This window comes from Chenopodium album, chromosome 1, assembly GCF_948465745.1.
Source record: "Chenopodium album chromosome 1, dcCheAlbu1.1, whole genome shotgun sequence".
NCBI lineage: Eukaryota > Viridiplantae > Streptophyta > Magnoliopsida > Caryophyllales > Amaranthaceae > Chenopodium > Chenopodium album.
The window spans coordinates 57,064,893-57,077,449 of NC_137834.1; the positions used below are offsets into that span (position 1 = coordinate 57,064,893).

At 35.5% G+C, this 12,557-nt stretch overlaps 1 protein-coding gene and 1 pseudogene across 3 annotated transcripts; both read left to right on the forward strand.

Moving 5' to 3' along the window:
- The first annotated feature begins 2,025 nt into the window (after positions 1–2,025).
- LOC145589185 (protein PIN-LIKES 2 pseudogene) lies at positions 2,026–5,012 on the forward strand (annotated as a pseudogene). The gene is made up of 2 exons (XR_014101636.1): positions 2,026–2,142; positions 2,486–5,012. The product of XR_014101636.1 is annotated as a protein PIN-LIKES 2 pseudogene (transcript).
- Positions 5,013–5,698: 686 nt separating this feature from the next.
- On the forward strand, positions 5,699–8,533 carry LOC145589267 (uncharacterized). 2 transcript variants are annotated; one of them, XM_081645888.1, is made up of 3 exons: positions 5,699–5,951; positions 6,793–7,290; positions 7,377–8,533. In XM_081645888.1, exons 2-3 carry the CDS (start codon positions 6,885–6,887, stop codon positions 7,385–7,387), a joined length of 417 nt encoding a protein of 138 aa, XP_081502014.1. In that variant the 5' UTR covers positions 5,699–5,951; positions 6,793–6,884; the 3' UTR covers positions 7,388–8,533. The 2 variants fall into 2 exon arrangements, with proteins under 2 accessions (XP_081502014.1, XP_081501945.1); XM_081645819.1 differs by having other exon boundaries at positions 6,793–8,533.
- Positions 8,534–12,557: the final 4,024 nt, after the last annotated feature.

Here is a 12,557-nt window from a genome sequence, read left to right on the forward strand (position 1 = left end):
TGCGCATATAGAGACCGCATCAAATGCAAATCAGAAAAGCTTCAAGAAATGCATCAACTTTCTTGAATTAGCTAGAGTGCAAGAAACATAAAATTAACAATGCATGCAATTATACATTTTTCACGTAGCATAGTGATATTCCTTTTTTAGGAAAGATTATGCTCCTCAAAAAGGAGGATCTTACTTGAAAGGATTCAATCCAGCCACAAATTCCCCTTGCTTAAGATCTTTGATAGTCAAAGTATTTTATTTTTTTATTCTAAAAAAAAATCCATATTTAAATTGTTACGGAATGGATTGCATTAATTTATATTGCAAGTTCGATTGATAACTAAGTAATCACTCAAATCCTCAGCAGCGAGAATTGCTACAATAATGGATAATGTGTCCATGATATCCTTCTTTGTAATCTAATTGAGATGTCGAAGTGGGAAGTGAAAGTGAAGCATGTAAATCAAGAAGCCAATCAAGGAGTAATACATAGCAACCATTTAAGTCCCCTTAGCTTTAGGGCATATATTACCTAATGATGTATTAGGTGTGACTATGCCACGGTTTCATTTGTTCCCCTAGCTTTTTACTTTAATGCTTTGTTTCTGTGACCTAGCCCCTCATTTGCACCAAAAAAAATAAAAACAAATAAATTATATTAACGTTAGATATTGAATATGGAGTAATGAATACTTTAGTTTTGGAGAATTAAGCATCCATTGATTGCCAAGTGGATGGCCAAGTTCCAACACTAGATATTGCAAATTGAGAAATTCAAATTCCACCAAGACCACAACTAGTAAGCCAACAAAATAAAATGATGTTAATGCTTGTTTCCTGCTATATCACTTTGAACAGAGTACTTGTTAGAATCTTCCTACTCCCAAGCATTTTGTAGTTGGTGGGATTCAAACTCGTGACCTCAAAGTCACAAAGTGAAATCCCCACCAACTCCACTGCTTTATGATTTGATCATGTTTCTCTTGCAAAAATATTCCACACATAATACGAAGTAAATAGTAAGGAGCAGAGGGAATAAAACTTAGGGCATGTTCTCTTCATATTATTTTCAGTTCAGTTCAGTTCAGTTCCAATAAGTTCAGTTCAGTTCATTTCTTAATTTCCTTCTCTCATAAAATATTCAGTTTAGTTTATCTCAGTTCAGTCAATCAGAACAGACCCTTAATTGGCTTTTAACCCCTTGAACATTGTTTGCCTTTCCAGTTTCCACCCTTGCTTTTCATTATACAATCACTTACTCTGTTTTCTTTTATTTGCAACAGAGCCTTTGACATGCTTCTTAGGAGTTGATAAGAGCAGGTAAACAAGCGACTTTATCAAAATAATTTAACACCAATTAAAAGAGAAAGATATCATATACATCTAATAATTATTACTCATTATGCACTTAACTTTAATTAATAATACATAGTTAATGCTCATAATAATTTGATTATTAAGCATAATAAATTTCATTAAAGGCATTTGTTCTCCAACTAACAACATACTTTATATTGTATCAAACATGTTTGTAAACAATTATTAGTCAAACAACCAATGTTAACACCTAGTCAAATCAATTTAATAAAACAGTCGACGACCAATAGCTTATCACTAAACAAGTCTGTAATAGAAATCGTATAAACAATTCCATAATTGGTTTATTGGTAATAGTTTGTCTTTAAATAATTCTTAAAAACAATAAACAACTATCTCATCAGTTCCAATTTGTTTTTCACATCTGAATTTTTTTTTTTTTTTAGCAACGTTAAGGTAATGTCACGGTTTTATATAAAGTTTTTTTTTAAGGACAAATTGATACGAATAATCTCAACTTTGGCCGTTTCATTTACAGTAAATAATTTTAACTTTTAATTATTTATAAATTATCTTATATGGTAATTTTTAAGTGGGCCATACCCCATAGCCATCTTGGCCCATAATGTAGCCGCTTGAACCCCATCTTTAATTCCTTAAAGAATCTTGCTTCAACCATGGTATATATATTCACTCATACTATAAAAGAAGATTAATAAGAACTCAAATTCTGTTAATTAACTTCACTCTTGGGAATCTTTCGTCACTATTCTGGAAAATGCACAACAAATCTCGTCTTTTCTAAGCACTCATCAACAAAACGTGTAATCCAATGTAAATCTTTCTTTCTCTGTTCTACTACTCTTGTCATTTTCAACTATGTGAATCATTGTAATTTTAAATTAAAGATTAGTTGGTAGTTAATTGTCTAATTACATACCCTTTTCATTATTGCTTTCAATTATTTATCAGATTCACTTTCTGGGTTTTTCTTTTGCATGACAAAATTGCTAATCATTGAATTATTTAATTTATTTGATTTGATTTGATTTGATTTTTTTTTTTTTTTTTTTTTTTTTTTTTTTTTCTGGGTGGTTGAATTTGCATGATATACTTTGTCAAAGTGTATTATGAATTGATATAATATATGCTTAGATTTGTTTTATTGATGGTGCAGAAACATATTTTGATCTGAGAAATAATGGCACAAATTGGTAGATTATTGTTTGAGACTATTGAGAGTACTATGAATTCACAACGTGAAGATATTTTGAGTGCAATTGTTCCATTGTTGAAGCTATTAAGCCTTACTATGATTGGATTAGTGCTTTCGCGCTTCGAAATGATTCCGAGAGCAACGTTTAAGCTGCTTAGCAAGCTTGTTTTTGCATTGTTCTTACCTTGTTTGATTTTTACTCATCTTGGGGAATCGATTACTCTCGAAAATTTCATTCAATGGTGGTTTATACCAGTAAATGTGGTGGTTAGTACTGTTTTTGGGTGTTTGTTAGGATATGTGGTGGTTCTTATATGCCGGCCGCCACCGGAATTTAACAGGTTTACAATAATTATGACTGGGTTTGGGAATACAGGGAACCTGCCTCTTGCAATTGTGAGTTCTGTTTGTCATAGCTCGGATAATCCGTTTGGGCCGGATTGTCATCGGAAAGGGGTAGCTTATGTGTCGTTTGCGCAATGGGTTGCTGTGATTTTTGTGTATACACTTGTTTACCATATGATGGAGCCTCCAATGGAGTATTATGAGATTGTCCAAGAAGGTGCTGAAATTCAGGAAGAGGGAACTGAGGATGTTAGTGCACCGCTTCTAGTGGAAGCAGAGTGGCCCGGAATTGAGGACAAAGAAACGGAACATTCTAAGACCCCTTTCATAGCAAGGGTGTTTAATAGCATCTCGAGTCTTTCAAGTTTGCCCGATATGGATTCCAGAGACGGAGCAATCTCAAGAGGCAATACACCCATGTCAGTTACATGTTTTGCTGGTCCAAATAAAGTAGCTAGAAAGATCAAAGTTGTTGCTGAGCAAACTCCCATTCAGCACATACTCCAACCGCCTACCATTGCTTCATTGTTAGCTATAGTTATCGGAATAGTACCTCATCTTAAAGAGCTTGTATATGGTGATGATGTCCCACTGGCATTTGTTACTGACAGTCTACAAATTGTGGCAGGTGCTACAATCCCAGCAGTGATGCTTATTCTTGGAGGCATGCTTGCTGAGGGGCCAAATGAATCTACCCTTGGACTTCGTACAACGATTGGTATCATAGTGGCACGACTCCTGGTTCTTCCTTTGGTTGGAATTGGTGTGGTAGTGCTGGCTAATAAACTGAACATAGTAGTTGCAGGTGATCAAATGTACATGTTTGTGCTATTTTTGCAATATACGACTCCAAGTGCCATCTTACTCGGGGCAATTGCTAGCTTGCGGGGTTATGGTGTTAGAGAGGCTTCAGCACTTCTGTTTTGGCAGCACGTTCTGGCTCTAGCATCCCTTTCTCTGTACATTGTAGTTTACTTTAAATTGATGTCATTCATTTAGAATTGTTATTTTTGCCTTTACTTACTTTTTTCTTCAACAGTATATTTCAAGAAATGTGTGCAAGTGTTGCCATCGGTTTCATGGCATAGCTATCTCATACAAGGTTTTTTTTTTTTTTTTTTTTTGGTTAATAGCTCATAACCCTGTAGAATTTATTATACCAATGTCATCTTTTCTTTTTCATCTGTATGTTTCGCTTTCTTGCTAAATTTAATCAGTCTTTAACTGTCCAAGTGTTGTTTTAGTTTGTAAATGGTTAGTCTTGCTAATCTAGCTAAACACGTACACTAGCTTCCTCCTTTTTTACATGGAGTCATGGAATGAATTTTTAGGTTACAAAAATAGTATAAACACACAAAAACCTGTCTGCTGTCATGCTAAATGTACTAGTTGCAGTCAGCAATGTCATAAGAGCTAGTTGCAGTCAGCAATGACATACTGTTTACGTTTGATGAAGAGTCCAACTTAAGGTAGTGTAAAGCTGAATGCTGATAGGGCCTGAAAGAAGATAGGAATGGCAGGTGCGGGATGTATTATACGAAGGGGGAATGGAACTTGGTTCCTGGGTAAATCCTGGAAAATCAAAGCCAGGAACCCTGCCTAAGCTGAATTAATGGCAGTTATGGCTGTAAGGGGTGGGATCGCGCTTGCTCTTGACTCAGGATTGGAGGTCATACATCATAGTAGAAACTGATGCAAGCTTTGGTACGCATGAATCGGTCTAATTCTTGCTGATATAGGAGAGTTCCTGAAGAAAAATGGCAACTTTAGGTTCAGCTAATCATGCTTAAGCATGGAGGAGGAAGAAAAGATCCATACTGGGGCTACGCATTGTGCCATGGATGCATTTGAGGAAGGCCTTAGGGAGAGCATATCAGATACTGGTGGACTTGTTTTACAGTAGGAGGCGCTGTTGTTCTTGCTTTTGGACGAATAAGACTAATTCAAGTGCTTTGTCATGTTGAAATTTGTAGCTTTTGTTGTTGATCTGCTTATGTACTTCATGCTTGTGGATTTGGTTTTAATTAATTTATAAATCTTCGTTTTCCGATAAAAAAAAAGACTGCAGCTATGAGGCAAGATGGCAATTTTGAGGAATCTGTTCAAGCCTTCAAGGGATGTATCTCATATTTTCTTAAACAAGTGTGGCTGTGGGGTTTTTTTTTTTTTTTTTTTTTTTTGTTTTTTATTTTTAGGACCAATGTAAAAGTGACACGTGGCATTTTTATATTTTATTAAAAAAAAACATCTTCAGCAGGTAACTGGTTTTCAAGGTTGATAGAAGAAAACGAAGGTGAAAGTTGGGATTATTGCAAAATAATCGATAGTTGAGATTATTCAAATACATGACTAGGCCCAATAAGATAATTGGACCCAAATACATGACTAGGCCCAATTAGATAAATTGGGACCCAAACATAAACTTTAATAATTTTTACTAATCTGAAATCAAATATATAAATGATCAAAGTATTTGTATTGTTACATAGCAAGATAAATTAATATGCAAGATCATTCATGAGTTCATATGGAACGACATTAGTTGGTACTTGGGACACAACTTTCTCAAATTTTCTCTACACCAAAAGAAAGAAAACAAGCTCACACATGCAATTGGCACATGTTGCTACTTTTCATAAGGGAACAAGGTGAAACATTTAAGGGTTGAGAATGTAAAATAATCAATGCCAAGGCCAAACAATTCAGTTCAGTTAAGTTAATTTCAATTTATAAATTAATTCAGTTTCAACTAACTTAAGTGGTAATTAATTTTTTTCCGATTGAATTTTCAGTTATGAACCATTCGGGGTTTGGTTAGTTTCAGTTCAAACAATACTCTTCAGTTTAGGTCAGGGTTGGTTAACAGTTGAACCATTGATACAATTATACAACAATACCGACTTGAATTACGTGCCCAACATAAGGCCCAGTTAGAATATATTGGGCCGTGATAAAATGTAGCAATTGGGCTAGGCCCAAAAAGTTATACTCAGTATCATCTTCCTTAGTTTTTCTGTCTCTAATTTCTGCTACTGAAGAAGCGAAGAAGGCAAGCATGGCTAATGAAGTCATGAGGTTTCAGGTATTCACCTATTCTCAGCTTCATTTTTTTATTTGTATATTTTGTTTCTATGATGTATTAAACAAATTAATACTATGATTTATCTAATTTCTAAATATTTTTTCAACTGTTATGATTTTTTTTTGAAGGGATGTTTTGATGAGATTTTTGATAATTATAAACATGAATTGATGTGATAAACATCCATTATCTTTATTTACCTCGTTTTTGTCATTAAATTATGCTTGTTGTTGTTGTTGTTAATTTGATGAATTTTTATAATGGGGTTATTATTATTATTATTATTATTATTATTATTATTATTATTATTATTATTATTATTATTATTATTATTATTATTATTATTATTATTATTATTACTATTACTATTATTATTATTATTATTATTATTATTATTGATTTTTTATTTATTTATTTTTATTTTTTTACGAGTATTTATTTTTTGAAGGATAATAGGGCTATTGTATTGAGCAAGGATGTAACTATTGTCAGGATAAAATGATGAGATACAAGCTTTTTTAAAAAAAAAAATTGCTATCAAGTATTTAATAAATTAACAAGTCTAATTGCATATTTGCAATGAAAAAAGACTTCTTATAATCTTGTTAATTGTTGAATTTTTAGTAGTAATTTTAATTGTAATAATGAATCTAGAAATACAATTGTCTGTAATATTTTTCAGTCATTAACTCATGTAAGGCTTTAATGAGTTTAATCACATCGTCCTTAGACTATGATTTGTTGTTTAGGTTCTTGACAAATATCTAGATATAAACGTTTGATGCTTGATAAAATGTATTCTGAACTCTGAAGGATGTTTGTGTGATTACTGTTGTACCAGATATATGGATGTGCAAATTAATAGATGGAATTCGAGGCTTTACACTTGTTTTCAATTTCCATTAACTTAATAAGTTGAAAAGAATTAGTTAGATGGAGGTGAAAATCAAAAGAAGCATGCCAATTGCAGCTTTTATGGCGTTTTGCACAAAGGGTGATGTGTACCCTATTGCTGCAGTTGCTGCGGCTTTTGCCTGTGACCAACGAAAGTATGATGTGGTTATCATCACTCACTCTGCACACCAAGACATAGCTGCACACTTGGCTAAAAGTAATGTAAGATACACTTCCTCCTCACCCACTCACTCTCCGCCAGTTCTTCCTCCTCCAGAAAGTAATGAGGATGATGATAACTCTCTTGCTTTGTCATTCAGTATCCATAAACGTACGGTTACAAGGGAGCATAGACAGGAATGTCTTTCAATTATGGAAAGAATATTTGGTGATGGGCCGAGTTTAGATGGTGATTTTGTTTTGATCAACTTCTTTGCATTGGAAGGTTGGACACTAGTTGAATTGTTTCATGTCAAATGCGTTGTTGCGGCTCCCTATGTTTTAAACTACACTGCTCCTTCTTCATTTCAGATGCAGTTTAGGTGGGAACTTCCACTTCTTTATAGGTACTTGCTAGAGGCTTCTCTTGGATGGAAAGATGTGATGCATTGGATGCGGCCGCTTTTCTCTGAAGATTGGGGATAATGGAGAGAAGAACTGAATCTTAGTCCTTTGCCTTTTACCGACCTGGTGACAGGTCATCCTATGTGGCATGATAGGCCGTCATCTTCTTTATTGTTGTATGGTTTCAGTAAAGAGATTGTGGAGTCTCCTGATTACAGGCCTTCAAAATGTCGAGTTTCTGGGTTTTGGTCATCACCTTGCAAGTGGCAGTTTTCATGTAACAGTTGCCGAGATGTTTTTGATTCAAGAAGGGAATTTTGTTCAATTCATACAGGGCTACATAACTTTCTTAACGCTAATCTATCAATGCCTCTTGTTTTATAAGTTTTAGCTCAGTTGCTAAAAAGGGTTTCTTGAGTCCTACAACACTACTTTGTTTCTTGCAAGTGGCTGTGGAAATAATCAAGTGTATATTCATTCTTCTGGCAGCTGAATATGAACCATTAGATGTGGCTGTTCAATTTATAGCTTCTGAAAAGAATTCATCAATTAATAGTGATAATATCAGCCTAAATGATGGGATATCTTTGTACAACGACCATTTGTTTTGCTTCTCTGGCTCGCTTCCTTACAGTTGGCTCTTCCAAAAATGTGCAATTGTTATCCATCATGGAGGTAGTGGTGCCACTGCAGCTGCACTTAAGTCTGGAATACCCCAAGTTATATGTCCCTTTATGCTGGATCAATATTACTGGGCTGAAAGGATGTGCTAGCTCGGAGTAGCTCCGGAACCCTTGAGAAGAAATCAATTGCTTCTTGACAATTGTGATAATGTTAGCGTTAATGAAGGTGCTAATGTGTTGAAGAAAGCTATAAAGTGACCACGAGTCCTGATATAATACTATAAAAGCATGTGCCCAAGAGATTTCAAAGAGAATTTCTCAGGAGAATGGAGTCTCAGAAGGAAAAAAATTAGCTAATGCCAAACCTGCAAGTGATAAATTTTGGTAGTAGGTGCTTTTTGTTTGTAATAGCCTTCTGAAAGAACTTGTAGTGGAATACTGGAATATGATTGAGAATGAAGGCTTGTTCAACTTACTTCGTCACCAGATGGCAAAGATGTATAATATTTCACTGTGAGTTTTTCTAACTCGGTAAATGAAAATTCTGTTTTCAAAGTTCTTTCTTTTAAATTCCTATCTTCGTATGCCATACTATTAACCCCATGCCCCTAAGTTTCTCAGTCCCACACTCAGGGTTGGATAGTGAGGGTTTAATTTACTAAACCATAAGACATATAATAGCAAATTGAAAATCTGTATACATCAATATACGGAGTTAAATATTGTAGACTTGTGGTCAATAATAGATTGTACTTCGTATATGAAACACATAATACTGTTTAGATCTATAGCGATGGAAACACTTTTGTGAGATTCTAGCCAGACCATACCAATGAATATATGACTGCTAAGTGCTATCCTTCTTGCATTTACCTTGGATGAATTTGTAGAACTTCACCTCTGTGACTCTGTCATCAACCTTATCCCCTATACTACTGACTGTGAACTTTAATAATAATTCACTTCATGTGTTTATGGAAACGGTTTAGTCCGGTCAGCAAGAGATCAGTTTAGATACGGGGTGGGCTATAAACAGTTTGGTCCAGGAGTGACTCAGATTAAAAGAGGGTCTTGATTGAGTTGAATCAAGTTTTGTTCCTGGTTGGGTGTGGAATATAATGGTTTAGATTGAAAGTATTGGTGATATCAGTTTCAAATCTACTTTAAATTGCATGTGGCTTGGGTTTAGGTGTCTATTTTACCAGTATATTGGGAGTTGGACTGTCTGCTGTTGGGTCGGGTACGAGTGTCTAATATCTCTGTTATGTTTGTGTTGGTTTGTGACCACTTGGGAATGTAGATGTAAGCAGCCCAAAATTGGTCAGGCAACCTGCAGAAATTAAAGGGAGATGTGGGATATTAAATTCAAATCAATTGGGATCTTGTTTGGCTGTGGTTCTGTTTAATGATTGGGGCTGGAATTCTTGAGCATTAACAATGACAATGTTGAGATACCGGTTTCTATGGAGTAGTACACTATAACACAAACCTCATTCACTTATCTTCTAAATGGACTAGATTTCACCCTCCCTAACTGCATCACAACTTTGCACTCTATAAAAATCTTGATATCCCAATGCTGTCTTTTTTTTTTTTTTTTTTTTTTAATAAATAAAATTGCTGGTGTTTCTAAACTATTGTGAAGTCTAACACAACTCACTCTGAACCTATTGTCAACCTCAGCTCATTTCGATTTTCCAACTTTATGCATCAGGAACTGTTAGACTTCAATGCATACCTTTGTAAGCTTTGTTCCCTAGAATTAGTTACTATGTAGAATTCATGCCTTTTCTGACTTGCTCTATGGGAGTGTGTTACCGTTGTTGAAAATATTGCAAATATACATTTAAATCTGATTTTATTTCCCACCCTTCATATGCTCTCTAGTATATTGGTTGTGATCTTTGTTTTGTTTGGTTTTTTTTATTTAAGATTATCGCACCAGTCTCAAGTATATGCCCTGCCTATACAATTGAATTTCGATATTCAAAATTCTGGAACCAAGTGCCTTCTGTGGACATCACTGAGTTAGATGGATTGCAACTCCTAATGATATTGATGGATATTTGACTCGAATCATTACTTGACAGTTGAATGATTTTTTGTGTTAAAATTTTTCATGTTGGTTGATGCAAGTGTTTTATTCTCGGTTTACAATTATTGAACTTACTATGCTAGAGTCCTTATTCTTATCATTGCTTCTGAAGATATTGTTAAAGAAATTGGTTGTTCTAACCCAATTGGCCACTAAAATTTCCAGACTAGATTTTTTTTTTTTTTTAATAAAAATTTTGGGAAAAATTAGAAAATAACACCATAAAATTCTCAAAAATTAGAATATAACACCACCTAATTCAAAACTTTTATTATAACACCACATAAAAATCAAAAAAATTGATTTCACCACCATTTGACGGAAATCATCCAAAAAATCGTTAGTGGGCCCCACAACAAACGCGTGTCACTATTCTATTTGATTTTTAAAAAAAGAAAATAAAAAAAAAAGAGAAAAAAACTTCAACCCAACCACCACCCTCACCTCCGATAGCCGTATAACCCATCACCGGCAAGCCTACACATCCACCACCCTCACCGAAATCTCCTCCTTAACCTTCGAAATCACCATCAGCCCCCGTTAAACCCAATCCCCCACCAGCCCCACCCTCTAGAGGTCCACAGCCCCGGGTAATCGAAACCCTAGCTCCGACCACAACCATAAAAAACCGGGAATCGGAGAGGGAATGTGAAGATGGTGGGTTGCGATTGATGGTTGTAGTAGGATTTACGGTGGGGCTGTGGTGGGTTTGGCTGGTGGGCAAAGGGGTTTGTCGAAGTTTAGGTGGTGGTTTTGGGGCTGTAGTGGGTTCGGCTGGTGGGTAATGGGGTTTAGGAGGTGGGTTTCGGCTAGGCTATGGGGGTTAGGTGGTGGGTTCGGTTGGGCTATAGGGGTTAGGTGGTGGTCCCAGGGCTGGGATTGGGTTGTTGGCGGTGGGGTTAAGGTCGCCGGTGGTGGGCCGGTGGTTGGGTTAGAGTTTAGAGTTTTTTTTTAATTTAATTTTCTTTTTCATTAAAATAACGTCTTATTGACACGTGTCCATAGTGGGTCCCACTAACGGATTCTATCCAAAAATCCGTTAGTTGGTGGTGAAATCCAATTTTTAGATTTTTTGTGGTGTTATAATAAAAGTTTTAGAATATGAGGTGTTATAATCAAAATTTTGAGAAATTCGTGGTGTTATTTTCTAATTTTTCTGCAATTTTATTACCAAAAGAGAAAGCTTACGGACTACAGCAAGCTAACCTGCAAACACCCAAAAAACAGAGACCCTTAGGCCACAACCACCCAGAAAACAGTTCCTAAATACATGGTCCCATCTTCTAAGAAGGGTTCCCCATGCAAGAACTGACTCACGCTTCAAGCAGTCAGGACCAGACAAGCAACTCTAAAAACATCTTTAAACACCTCATCAGCTGGCATACAACACTTTGTGAAGACTATAGCACTCCTTTGGATCAAGATGTTGTACACTATCTCTACAAGAAACATAAGATAAAGCCTTCCTGCAGCCTTTGATTTCCTACAATATTTAATACCCCATATAACCTCAAGGTCAAAAGTCTGCACAAAACTAAGCAAACAATATTCCAAGCAACAAGATTAGATGATTCTCTTTGAATACAAACACTCAAAGAAAAGATGATTCACATTTTCACAGATATATAGGATCACAGTGGATATTCAAAGATAAGAGCATATCCTTTGTCATCAACCTTAGGTAAGCAAATAGTATTCCAAGCAACAAGGGATTTTTTTTAGGGACTTGATTGCCCTGTCCAAAGAAAGGCTCTAAACTTGGCCTCAATCTCTTTTAAAATCTTTTTTGGTAGCACAAAGATTCGAGCCCAGAATGTTTGCACCTCAAACAACACACTTTTTACTAATTGAAGTCTCCCAGAGTAAGAAAGATGTCTTGCAGTCCACCTAGTTATTCTAGCAGTAATTCTATCCACAAGAGGTTTGTATTGACTAATAGTGCGCTTTTAGGAGGATAAAGGAACTCCAAGATATCTGAAAGGAATAGTTCCAGGGACCACCCTTAGAATCTGGAGAAGAGAGGATTCTTCTGCATCAAAAATACCCCCCCAAAGTAGGCTTCACTTTTATCAAGATTAGTTGTGAAGCATTAGAGAACTTGGTGAAAGCTTGAAACAGCAGTTTCACAGATATCTCATCTGCCCTAGCAAACTTGAGTAGGTCATCAACAAACATAAGATGAGTCAGATGTAATTTTTCACATCTTGGGTGAAATTCAAATCACCTTGAAAGATACTCCATTCCAATGGAAAACTAAAAGGGAGACATTAGGTCTCCTTGTCTAAGTCCTTTCTTGGTAGAGAAAGGAGGAGCAGGAATGCCATTGAGAAGAAATGAATAAGCCACTAAAGTGAGGCACCCCATGATCAAAGAAACAAAGGTACTAGGAAATCCCAGTTCTTCCATAACAGACTTTATAAAAACTCCATT